The 13,782-nt window shown below is 38.1% G+C and overlaps 1 protein-coding gene across 5 annotated transcripts in view; it reads left to right on the top strand.

The window, feature by feature from the left end:
• Window positions 1-13,782, top strand: part of PPP2R5C (protein phosphatase 2 regulatory subunit B'gamma) — an 86,272-nt gene that overhangs the window by 40,686 nt on the left and 31,804 nt on the right. For all 5 annotated transcript variants that reach the window (XR_012586633.1, XM_074583970.1, XM_074583971.1 and 2 more), the window contains one exon: window positions 12,625-12,824. Coding sequence is in view for 4 of the 5 variants with exons in the window: in XM_074583970.1 (XP_074440071.1) it covers window positions 12,625-12,824 (200 nt within the window). In the remaining variant the exon portion in view is untranslated. The remainder of the gene's footprint in view (window positions 1-12,624; window positions 12,825-13,782) is intronic.

Below are 13,782 nucleotides of genomic sequence, written 5' to 3'. Positions count from 1 at the left end.
CAGCCTCTAGAACCGAATTCTTGTGTTGCTTTTGTATTTAAGATGAAAGCATAGCAATGTCAGTGGTGTTTCAAAGGTGTCCTGTGTTCATTTGGGCCACATTGGAAAGAGGACTTGAACAAAAGTCATCAAAGCTTGAAATCCCATAAATAGTTTAAGGAAAAAGTGTGTTTTCTGCTGTTTGGGTGTAATAAGTTTTTCTTCCAAAATATTTTCCGAACAAAGTCTAACTAGCTGTCTTGCTTTAACCCCCAGCCAGCATCTAAACACCACATAGCTACTGGCTCACTACCCCCTTAAGCAGGATGGAGGGGAAGAAAATTGGAAGGGTAAAAGAGAGAAAACTCATGGGTTGAGAAAAGAACAGTTTAATAATTGAAATAAAATAAAGTTGTAGAATGGTTAGAGTTGGAAGGGATCTTAAAGACCATCTAGTTCTAACACCCTGCTATGGCCAGGGACACGTCCCACTAGACCAGGTTGTTCAGAGCCCCATCCAGCCTGGCCTTGAACACTTCCAGGGATGGGGCATCCACAACTTCCCTGGGCAACCTGTTCCAGTGTCTCACCACCCTCACGGTAAAGAATTTCTTCCTAATGGCTAATCTAAATCTACCTTCTTTCAGTTTAAAACCATTACCCCTCATCCTATCACTCCACTCCCTGATAAAGAGTCGCTCCCCATCTCTCCTGTAGGCCTCACTTAGGTACTAGAAGGCTGCTATAAGGTCTCCCTGGAGCCTCCTCTTCTCTAGGCTGAGCAACCCCAACTCTCTCAGCCTGTCCTCACAGCATAGGTGCTCCAGCCTTCTGATCATCTCCGTGGCCCTCCTCTGGACCTGCTCCAACAGGTCCATGTCCTTCTTATGTTGGGAGCCCCAGAGCTGGACGGAGTACTCCAGGTGGTGTCTCACCAGGGTGGAGTAGAGGGGCAGAATCACCTCCCTCGACCTGCTGGCCACACTTCATTTGACGCAGCCCAGGATGCTTTTGGCTTTCTGGGCTAAGAGCGCTTGTTGCCAGCTCACGTTGAGCTTCTTATCAACCACCATCCCCAAGTCGTTCTCCTCAGGGCTGTTCTCAATCCATTCTCCGTCCAGCCTGTGCTTGTACTTGGGATTGCCCTGCTTCCTGTGCAGGACCTTGCACGTGGCCTTGTTGAACTTCATGAGGTTTGCATGGGCCCACTTCTCAAGCCTCTGGATGGCATCCCTTCCCTCCAGTGTGTCAGCTATACCACACAGCTTGGTGTTCTCAGCAAACTTCATGAAAGTGCACTCAATCCCACTGTCCATGTGCCTGACAGATGTTAAATAGCACTGGTCCCAGTACTGACCCCTGAGGAACGCCAGTTGTCACTGGTCACAGTCTTCTATACTAAAAAGCCGTTAACTGCTTAGTTTGTTTATGGCACACGTTTGACATTCATGGATAATCTGTGCAATGGCATCAATAGTCAAGTCCACCCCTCGATCACAAGCCCATTTGTGTGTTGCATCCCTTCCTGAATGTCTGATGTGTCATGGGCCCATCGAGCTATAAATAGCTCACCCTTATCTTCCCAATCACAGATCCACCTAAGCCACTTCAATTCTCTGGTCCACCTGCTCATTGTTTCAGTGTTCTTCAGTGGCACAACTCTTGGGTATGTGAGCATCTACGTGATGTACTTTTACAACCAGGTTCTCTGCCCGAGCAGCAGTATCTTGCCGTATAGTTCAGCAACACAGATGGGTTTACCACTGCACTGCCAGTTGGTCTGCTTCCATTGCTGTAGCCACCCCCACAGAGCATTTGCCACCATCCATGAGTCAGTGTAGAGATAAAGTACTGGCCATTTTTCTCATTCATCAATATTTAAAGCCAGCTGGCTATCTTTCACCTCTGCAAACTGACTTGATTCAGCTTGTCCTTCATCAGTTTCTGTGACTTCTCGTGCAGGATACCACACAGCAGCTTTCCACCTTTGATATTTTCCCTCTCTTCTCCCAGAGGGTGCTGCATAATATCAAGCAGTGTTTAGTAGATACTGGCCAGGGACCAGCACAGTGTGGTAAGTTGTGCCTCTTTGGAATAGCTACAGCACTTTTTATTTTTTTCCCCAAACATTCTGTCTCTTCACCAGGATCCTGTGAAGGATCACTTCAGGAGTGAAGTTCCAGACCATTGGAGGTGAGAAGTTCTCTAGATAACATATCTCTAGATAGTAGACCCATATTCTGCCACGTGCTGTGTCACCCATGGCCGTACTCTCGTAGAGCCTGGGTCATATTCGTAAATTGCTTGTTAACCTTACACAAAAATGAAGCAATACTTCTAAGAAATACCAATGAAGTATTTTAACTACCCAAGGATGTTCAAGATGCTGAGAAGTTACTGTAACAAGGGAGAAGACATCACAGAAGGTGGTTGTGAAAGTGCCATTCTGAATTTCCTAGACAAAAAACCTCTCGGAGGAAGAAGTATAATTATTAATTGATGTTGGTACCTGAAGTACGGTAATGGCTTCAGTACAGAGCCCAAATACCAGGTTAAGCTCAAGGTCAGTGTTTTGATAACAAATCTCCCAGGCTAAACATCACTAATCACTACAGAGCACAGCCAAAACCAGCACATTGTGATATCTGTTAATAATTATTCTAAATGTCATCATTAAATTCACCTATTTTGTCATTCGGAAGCATCCAGTAGAAAGCAGGCAGCAACCTACAGGGTTTAGCACACGTACAGGGAGTGAGGAGAGGAGGAAGCAGGCTGATAGCTCTGGGGGAGTAACCAAGTTATTTTACATTTTGGCCCTTGATTGTTCCTTGAATTATGCTTATTGTAGGTGTGTGACAGGTAACATTGACTGGCAAGTTACTCAGTGAGCACTATCTGACTAGAATTATAGGTTGGTGTATGGAGTTTGGGTGTGTTTCAGGAAACAGCACTTCTGCTTAGAGCAGATGGTTAGGCTTGATTAGCTGGTACTTACTTCAACCAGGCATCCAAAGTGGCAGTGTTTTATTCAGTGGTTCGTGGGTTTCTTCAATTTACTCAATATAAATCTTCTTCTGAATTACACCATGCACTTAAATTATGTTCTGTAATGTAACTGAATGGGACCAGACGTCCCACCACGGTAGTGCTTCGTTTTTTCAGAGATGCTGTTATATATATTTAAAAACAATTTTAAAGTTTTCAAATGCAGTTGAAGATGTTGTGTAATAAGTTAGGGTTTATGCCATGAGGCTGGATTCAAGTACACTGTAATGGTTAGGAAATTGAGGATTTTTCTCTTAGGTTTCTATTAAGTGCTTTTTTGTGTTTAAAAATGAGTTTTGCTGTCATATTAACTGTATGTATGCCAGAAAGCTCTTCTGAGAGTTCTTTATCTGTTTGGTTTCTCTCTTCCCTTGTTAAGACAGCTTTTTCTTCCATTGTCTATTTGATTATCCTCCCTGTCATTTTTCTCCCTAATTTTCAGGTGGAATTTTATTTCATTAGCTGAAGCCCATTTCAGCTTGTTTCACTTGTCATTTCCTGTACAAGTATTCCTGTTTTCCTCTTTATGGTACATTGCCTTTCAAGTATTTATACAGTTATCACTTTTGCTCTTCACTTTCTATTTCTAAACATTTTAATGTAGCCCGAAAATCCTTATTTCTCTTAGATGTTATTACAAATATTTTCTCAAGGTATTTTAAAAATTTCATATGGCTTCTAAGAAAATAGTTTATTTCTAATAAGTCTCTGTAAAGCAGGAGCTTCGGTGCAGGGTGGTGTTGGTCCACTTCTGAAAAATCATTAAGTAATTAGGTGCACAGATTAATCACTGTTGATCTACTTTTATCATCATTAGACTTATGATGTACACCTGGAAAAGATGTTATTGGAAGTAATTTCAGTGCCTCAGGTTGTTTAGCGTGTAAAACCTACGCCAAACAGTATAAAACGACAGCAGGCTTTTTTTTTCCTACTTCATTACCAGTCAGTCCTTAAAATCTTCTGTCTTACATCTTTGACAGTTAAATGTCATTACTTAGTTTCGCTATCATCAAAACCACACTTTAATCTTGTAGTTAGGAGATAGCAGCCACCAGCAATAGCCCTCAGCACTGGGCTGCAGCTTTCAGAGGGGATTAGTGTTGTGAGGTGCCTGTTTTGAGCTTCACCCCAGGACTGACAAAACATGTGCTTCTCATTCCTTTCAGACTCTCTTAAACTGTGGGGTTTTTTGGGTGGTGGGTTTTTTTTTGGTGTTGCTGTTTAATTAGTCTGGTAATGGCTCATTTAATTCTAATAGGCGCCCCCCCCCCTTTTTTTTCATTAAATGGTAGGCTGTATTGCTTTAAAAGTCTCATAATCCAATGAAAAGCCGCTCATTTGAATGAAAATTAAGCCAAGAGATTTCTTTAAGTAGAAACCAAAAATTTTAAATGCTGTGTACCTTTGTACTTAATAAATTCCAGCATCTTGCTCCTGCCTCCCCCGTCCCCACTTCTCTATCATGATTAAGACTAGTTTCATATGCAAGCTGTCACAGGTGAAATAACTTTTTTTTTTTTTATCTTAAGTGGAGTTATGGCCGGATCCAGACTGCAGGTCAGGATAGAAGCAATATCAGTGCTATTGCTTTATGGGAAAAAATAAAGCTTGAATGTTCACTATTAACCAGGACTTTTTTCTGGAAATAAAACTTCTTTAAATAAAACTACCGGAGTACCTGAATGTCCAAAAATTTTAACTACTTGAAAATAAAGTAAAATTCAGCTTGTTTTTGAATTTTAGGTAGAAAATGTGCTACATATATATGATTTTAAGCATTGTTTTTAAACCTTATTTTCTATCTATATATAGGGAAGCAGTTTTGGGTGCCAGTCTTTCTCAGGTGTATTACCAAATGTGAACTAGCAGCAGTTAAGAACAGCGCAATTTCTCCAAATGCAGGGGAAGGGAAAAGCAGCTTTTATTTCCAGTTACAAATTTCTGTTATCTGAAGAACAGCCAAAAGGTGTTTCTGGCAGCAGCTCAGTTCCTTGAAAGCAAAGGAGTGGACATAGCCCGTAATTACAGCAGGTTCTCATGTCCCCCCTCTCCTGAATGCCTGGACTGCTACTGAGCATCACAGTGCGCGTAAAGGCAGCTGGTGCTGGCAAGGGTCAGTCCTGCTTGAGATTGGGAACTCTCCTTGTGCATCCATCTACCATTCCCAGCTCACCTTCCAGCTGGCCTTGAACAAAACAACTTTACTGTGATAGTAGCTGGTTGGATTATTAAGTGTTTTCTTGTAATCCTAAATACCTGTGAAATATTTTTAATTATCAGGAGTTATTTTTTCATCGGGAGTTGTTTGGCAATTGTGAGCTTTGTTGTAGTTCAGATTGAAAGTCCATCTAATCTTCAGTGTCCTTTTTCTGACAGGAAATGTGTTAAGTGTTTAAAAAAAAAAAAAAGCACTGTTGAGAACTACTTTATAGGAATGTTTACTGGTATAATGCGTGGTAATTAGAGAAGGACCTTATACTTACAGCTCAGTTCTTTTGGAGTAAGCTGCCATTCCTTACATCTTTACACCGCTTACATGCGCATCCCTTTATCTTCAATAGTGAGATAAAGAGCGGAAGCTTGTTCCTCTTCTATGCCACTTAAAATGTTTATATATCTTGCTCTCTTGAGTCTAATACAAGCACTCTTTTTCCATGAGTGTTCCTGTGGCTTTGGCTGCTGTGGTCATCTTTCTTGTTTTAAGCGTTTCTTTTGGCAAAGAAATGCTTCTACAAGATCAATAATGTTCCAAATAAAACAACATACACAGCAGTATGTTTTATGTATTTTCTAGTCCAAGGGTTGCATACAACAATATCTTGCCTGCTTTGAGTTATCTGCAGCCAAACTCCCACTCCCAGGGTTGCTAGTTATAGTATAAAATATATTGCATATTGTATATAATCATAGTTCTTTCTTCTACTCCTCAAGGGTTTTTTTAAGTGCTGCTAGGAGTTATAGCTTTAATTAAACTTTTCCATGCATGAATTGGAAGATTTCTTCCCCATGCCACCCCCTCATTTCCAGTATCGTGTATTAGAATAGAATACCGTTAACTGGGAGAGTGTCATCTCTAAGTAGTCTTAATTATTGTCATCGTGATTTCAATAAAATCAGTGAAAACTGTAATGAGTTTGTCAAATAATAGAAATGCAGTAAAAACTAAGTTCTGTAACCTGGAAAAGTATTTCTTGCTTTGGATTAGGATAGCAATTTAACCATTTCAAAATAATGTTTTATCAAATGTTAGACAAGCTTTTGTAATCTTCTTTCTAGTTTTCTGTGATTGTCTTATTCTTCTCTTTTTATGGACTTCATTGCTAGTTCTGGAAAAAGTGCTGATTCTGGGAAATCCCTGTTTTGACAGATTATGCCGTTTGTCCCATTCTTTTCAGTCCCTCTGCCTTCATGTCTGGCAATTTCCATTTTTCTTACTCAAGATACTGAATTGTGCTTATTCTTTGAAAAATGCTGCCATGGTACTGCCAACTGAAATGTCTAAGAAAACATTGTGAGATACTGAACTCCCCTTGTTGAAATACAACTATATAGTGCAAATTCCAAAGCTTCACTAAAGCTTTAATGCTGCTAGTTTAATGGACATCAAATTTGAAATACACTAAGTATTTGCTTTTGACCAGCAGAAGGGACCATGCTATCGATATACTTGATGATATGTTCTGGGTAGCATGCTAGTTGACAGTTAAATGTTGTTTTTTCCATATCATTGAAAACCCTAGCCCTGCAGTAGGTTTGCAGACACGTTCATCTCCTTGAAAGCAGGAGTCACCTTACATGCTTGAACTTTTGTCTTAACGAAGCAGTTACTTTTAGCATGTGATTTTTAGTTAGTCTTTTTTTCTATGACCTTGTTTTTGCTCATGCTGCTTCTCAGTGTGGTGGTCTGTATATTCTTTGACTTAAACCTCTGAGTGTGTTTCTGTATGAAAAAAAAATCTAGCTGCACATTTGGAATTAGAGGAATTTTTTTTTACTGGGGTGTGTGTGTACATAGTCTTATTGGTAGCTATGGGTATTTGAAAGTTTTAAAGAAAAAAGAGCTATTTTTCTTTTAATGAAATGGGGAGCTGTCAGCCCAGCAAAAGTGGTACCTCTGCTGAGCTTTTATATATGAGGAAGAAAGTGCTCAACACAACTGAGATGAATTTTATCTTCTGTATGTATTTTCTGTGAATTATCAACCACATCTCTTGTTTTCTGCTTTCAAAATGATGTAACGTAGTGAGTTTTACTGATGACAAATTGTGTTTTGTGGTACAAATTGTATCAACTGTTCTTCCTGTCAGAACATAACCTAAAAACTTTAAACTTCTAGCTTTATTTCAGTTCCAGTTTGTACTAGGAAACAGCTGTTTTGTGTGACATCTCTGGGTCACCTACTTACCCTGCCTTGCCTTTTGTCCTCCAGTCAGCAACTATTAAATTACACCATTGTCAGAGAAAAATGGGCTTCTATGAAAAAGATAGAGGATGGATCAATCATCAATGCCCAGTGATGACACAATTACAATACAAACCTAAAAATCTAATTTTTAGATTTGAAGGAACATAAAAAATGTTAACCAGAGAACAGTAAGTTCTTTACAGTCTTACAATGCAAAAATATTCATGTGTCATACAATATTGAACGTATGTTCATGCGCTTAAAAACTGAACTTCAGTATTTTCTTGTTTATTTTTACTTTTTCTATTTTGAATTTTCTTAAGCCAATCAAAATTTGTTTTAATATGAAGGCAGAAAAAAAAATCTTGATTGTTTTGAAATATGTTTTGAGATCTATGTTTTAGTTCTTTAGCTATGCTGTACCTTAAAAAAACCATGGTGGTTTCTCAGGGTGTTACAGTCTGTTGGTAGCTTCTGGGTGCAGAATGATGCCACATCCTTGCTGAGAAGCAAGCAAGGACGGAGGGCGGACAGTTAACAGTGTGAACAGTTCATTTGCAGTGAGCTCGTTTACCTTTAATTCACGGTAAGAACGGCTGAAGACATACCCAAACCTTCCAAGGAATCAGTTTTCATACAAAGTCGACTGTTTAAATTTTAGCTTTTACAACCGATTATCTGTGTTTTGCTAAGGCAGGCAGTAGCTGAGTACCTGTTCTTTCCTTTCAGTTTCCGTATCCCCAAACTGAGATATGGACTGAAAGTGCTGCCTTTCACAGAGTGAGATGTTTGTATAGTTAGTCTGATAATAAAAGCACAGCTGGTATCAATTATACAGTGGAAGGAAACATATTTTATACTCATGGGGAAGTTTATGTGGCAATGCCACAGTCTTAAGATGAGGTTGAAGATTTTAAGCTGATTAGCTACTACTGTATCAATACCTTTAAAATAGAAGGGGTAGAGCTTGCATCTCTTTAAGTGTGCCTTTTGTGGAAGTTATCTAAGTTATCCTGGGACTGGAAGGAAGGAAATTCTGAAAAACCTGAGCGAGACAAAAAGCTGATCCCTCAGGCCCAGAGGCTTACTATACTATTGTAGTACCTACCTCTTTTGATACTTTTTCTAGTGTATTTTTCTATCTTACAAAAAGGACAGTAGGATGAATAATGCAGATTTAGGCATAAAATATGCCATTACAATACTTGTGTAAATCTGTGTCAGGAATTGCTGGACATCCAATCCAAATGTAACACTGAAATTCTTTATGATTCTGAAAACCTGTGCTCCTGTTCCAGTAGAAGACCAGAAATGGTACTCATTTAAAGTATGATTACTGATAGGGATAAGCGTTTGGATTGAATAAAGAGTCTTAAGATTATACTAGTGCTACTGTTTAGAAACAAATTCTGTGAAAATGATGTAAATAGTGGCTAGCAAATGGAGGGGATGTGTCTTTATTTTGGTTTGATTTGGTTTTGGGGGGGGTAGTGTGGTGGCGTTTGGTTTGTTTTCTTAAAAACATTGCTCAGTGAATAGCTCCAAATGTCAGGTTTGGAATAATTGTAAGGAGTAGCTTCTGGATAACCATGGCCCTCCCATGGTTGTTGGGGAATGGAGCACCAGAGTTGCTCAATTATGGAAACCTTCACTTAGTAGCACCCTCTTCGAATCTGTCAGTTAACTACTTGGGGAACTGGAAGTCAGGGTTATAGCTTAATTGAAGTGCAATGTGATGTAGAAGTCATCAGGCAGTTAACTGAAAGAACTAACCAGATAGTCCCTGGCATGTGGCTGAGGAGAAATGACTTCTCGGAGCATCTCAGAGTTGCTCTGCAGGTGTGCATACATTCTCTCTGTGCAAAAATTACAGTCTACTCAAGTCAGCTTCTTACCCACCTTCTATTTTTTGTTATACTGAAATCGTCCTTTCAAATCTTAGAAGTAGGGATGATCTTGTTTTGAGGTCCATACATTTGAAAGCTATGGATGAACAGACCTACAGGGGGAAAGAAACTCAAACAAAACACAGTTCCTTAGAAATATGTGAGGTTCTCAGTCTCTATAAAGAACATCTCACTCTGCTAGAATAACAGGGATGACTGAGGTACTTAAAATAGTTAAGCCACTTCAAAATAAACAGCAATGGAGGTGGCTTGCCCTGTGAGGGTGTTTCTTGACCCTCTTAGTCCTCAGTCTTTAACTTCCGAGATTAGTAGTAATTACAGCTTTAATGCTTCCTCTCCTTTCAGGTTAGTGTACTGTAAATCACTGTAATTGTATGTCCACTGCTTGTATGATTATAGTCTCTATTTAGGCGTTGGATTTTGTGGAGTATACCATTCATAGCAGAGTATCCCTAAGTGAAATTGTATTGTTACGCTTCAGGTTGAACCACTTTCCGTTTTACAGTTAATTGGGAAAAAGTAACCACTCCAATCACTTTGTGCATCTGAGACTTTCTACATTCAGGTCATGAATTTGGCTGGCTCTCAGTATGCAAACTACTTGATTAAATACTCTTTTTCTTTTTCCAGGAGAAATTATTCATCGCTATAGTTTTTAATCTAAATAGACAAAAGTGTGTGTATTCAGATAAAAAAAATTGTGTGGCTTCAACTACCTTCATTTTATACACAACACTCAACAGGAATTTTGTTTTATTTGCCAGAAAGTTGTCGTTCTGTTTAGGGACACGTGTCACTGTGCATCTTCTTTCTAGTTCTTGAAGTCTTCACTATCTGAGGTGTGTTGGTGACACTGAAGTCTGTAACTGGTTATGGTTTCTTTTGTGCACACTACATTTTTATTCTCTATGTTCTTCAGGGCTATTACTTTACAGGGTTTTTTTTTCTGGAATTAGTCTTCAGAGCAATTCAGTGTACATAATGTAAAAAAAAGATTGCCGGCCATTTTAAACCAAATATGTCCTCTAAGGTTATTATAACAGAAGTACTTCTGAAAACAAGTTCTCTTGGGGAGGGAGGAACTACTCCAGCTTTTGTTATCTTAAGCTTTTCAGGCACTTAAAGGAGAGCAACTCCTTGTATTTAACTAATCAACCGGACTGTAGATATCTGTCAGACGTTCAGTTTATTAGACAGTGTATTTATGTATTAGGTTCTGCGTGCTTATATTCAGTAGTACCACTTGAAATACTTTGTTTGATGGTAGCTCTTGCTGCTTGTGTTTAAGAAAATTTTAGCATTTTATGACACTCTAAGGAAAAAGAAAAGTCATCAATTGGAAGAAGTGGGAGCAAACTGCAGAAATATTTACAAAGGCAGTCTAGTCTTACTCGGTTATTTATTACGCTATTTATGTCTTAGCAGTTCATATCTAACAATAAAAAAGCCATTATACTGAAACATAATGTCTTATGGTGCTAATTTACACAGGCTTTCTATGCTGTGTTCACATTTCTTGTCTTAAGCTTAGTGCTGTAGTTATGTGGCCATTGTAGTTGGACATGAATTTTTGCTGCAGTCACAATGTGGTGCTACTGTCTTTACCTTTGTCCAGTTACTTTAGTCCTAAGCATTAAAAGTTAGGGTCCTGATCCTGAAAGTTTTTGCTGTGTATAATGATCTGTAATTTCACATACATTAGTCATCTTAACTGCTTGTGGCATCAAGGCTAAAGTTCTGTAGGATTTAAAAGGCATAACTTGTTTTTTATAACTGTTGAAATGTTAGCCATAGGAGGTATTTTAATTTGTCAACATGTGAATGTTTATAAACAGCAGTCTAGTGTTAGTTTGTTCTTAACAGTAACCTAAACTTAAACTTCTACATCTATATTAAGGCTTACTTTAGTTTCAAATTATAATTGGTGGGTTTATGTCAACGTAAGTATATTTTTTTTTAATTTTTTTGAAGATTCATTATTTTGGAAAATACTGACGGCAAAACTAGTGCTGGCTTACTTGCTTATTGATTCTGTGTATGAAGTTTGAACTGTGCAGTCTAATTTCACCATACATGCAAGTGCTAAATATTTAATTGTGGAGGATCAGCAGGGAGGATTAGGGGGTAAAGCACAGGAAGCGAAAATTGGGAGGTAAAAACTTTAAATTTTTATGACAACCTAGGTATCCTTGTCAAACAATAAAAATACCACTGCACAAAGACTGTGTAGGCAAGGCAACCTTTGTCTCATAAGGTTAAGTGAATAACAGTTATATAGACAATGAATTACAGAGTGTTACCAAAATAGTACACTCTACACGTGTACAAATATTCTCTCTTTTTTTTATTTGTTACTGAAGATGAGGGAGTCTGGTCTCAGGATATTCTGAAGCCTGTGAAATATTTTGAATAGGTATCACAGGAGACATCAAAATAGTTTCTTATCAGCTGCATCTGAGTGATGATAAACAATGAGTAAATATCAGATTGAGGTATTTACTAAATTTATTTTAAAATTTACTGTTAATTTTTTTCATATTTTGTATTCATCTTGGTGATTTAAGTATAGTCTTTTCTAGGCAGCCAGTGTTTAATTTTGCAGTGCTGGCCACAGGTAACCAAAGGGACTCCTGCAAGTGCTTAGGTTGATAATGCAAGCCTAACACTCCTATACGTGAAACAAAATTTCAAAACAGTGTTAACAATAGACCAAATAGTTGAAGATCCTAAGTGCGTTGCTCCAGTTTCTTTAAATATTTCTTGTGTTAATTGGAAGTTTAAAAAAAACCTTTAATAGTTGTTCTGTGCCTAAATGTGGTTACTGCATTGGAGGAGGCACTTGACATAAAAATGGATTGTGTGAGGTGGCAGTTCCTGGGTTTAAAAAGTGGCTCTGGCTTAAACCTAGTGCCAAAACTGAGGATCCACCCATTTATCTCTAATACTAAAACCAGGGTATTTCTAATATTTTTGTACACTGAGCTGTTTGGGGAATTCCTTGAGACATTTTTTTCAAGTATGTATTTTTTCCATCTCGCACCTATTTCTGGCAAAGGCAAGTATGCATCACTGTTGCAATTCTGTTAAATCATCCTGTCATATACAGTGTATTTTACTGGGGTTCATACTCTGGACCGTTATATTCCTGAAAGTTGTTTGAAGATTCAGAAAGATTCGCTTGTGGTCTTAAAGATTGCTATGCCTGCATCTCGGGAAATCAAATGGGGAAAAGAGTAAAGTCCACTACAATATAATTTATAACCAATTATTTTCACTTTTCAGATGTTCCTCCTGCTGATCAAGAAAAACTTTTTATCCAGAAGTTACGACAATGTTGTGTACTTTTTGACTTTGTTTCTGATCCACTAAGTGACCTAAAGTGGAAGGAAGTAAAACGAGCAGCTTTAAGTGAAATGGTAGAATATATCACACACAATCGCAATGTGATTACAGAACCTATTTACCCTGAAGTAGTACATATGGTAAGTGATTTAACAATGAGAAATATTTTGAATTTTTTTTAATTAACAGTTGCTTCTTTGGCTGTATTAATTTATCTTAAGAAATCTTACCAAAATCGTCAAAAAAAAAAAAATCAGCTATGTTTGCACATCTGCAAAAAGGTAATATAACAGTGCTTTTAAATCCTGTTGCCAGTGTTAATTCCTCTTCTTCATAAGATAGTAACTAGAAACGTACACGAAGCAGAAGTAAATTATGGTTTAAGTTGGTAAAAATGAAATCTAGTATTAAAAAAAAAAAAAAGCATTGCCTTTTCTCCCCCACAAATCTTTGTGGTTTTTTTTTTTTATTAGGTGTTTATGAAAATAGGGAGGAAAGTTAAATGCATTTAGCTGTTAAAAAAGCATGTAAATTGCAAACCTGAAAATCTGATTTTATTCTGTATTCAGAGGTGAGAATAAGAGTCAGACGTTATCTAGTACACAGGATGGCAGATGAGGGTTCTGGCTGGAACAAGCTACATGAACTGTTCAACACCTGCGTTGTTTCTGCTGTCTCGGTTCTTGTGGCTGTTTTCTGCAATACACAGAACAGAAAGCATCTTTTGAAACAGCCAACTACTAAGCCTGCAAGAAACTCTTGATCGCGTGTGTGACATGATGGTTTTTCCCAAGACTTTGTAACTCGGGGTGAATTTTCAGGAGGATAAGAAAACAGCATATCTTTAACATAAATATGAACTCAGTCAAATTTTGAGGTCCTCCTGCAAATCAGAGACTTTGAAGCTTCTTCAAAGATTCTAAGGATTTATAGTATGAAAGATGTTGCTTATTCTGAAGATTGCTTGTTACCTAAATCAGCAGTGTTTACTGATACAGAAGTTATTTTCATGAGAACTTCTGCGTATGTGAGGATTACACATAACTCTAGATGTCAAACATGTACAGAAGGTGTTGGGGATGGTTAATGAGGAGTTGT

The sequence above is a fragment of the Larus michahellis genome, chromosome 4 (assembly GCF_964199755.1).
Source record: "Larus michahellis chromosome 4, bLarMic1.1, whole genome shotgun sequence".
NCBI classification, from domain to species: domain Eukaryota; kingdom Metazoa; phylum Chordata; class Aves; order Charadriiformes; family Laridae; genus Larus; species Larus michahellis.
Note: the sequence above shows the minus strand (reverse complement) of the source record. Positions and strands in the feature narration are given on the sequence as shown.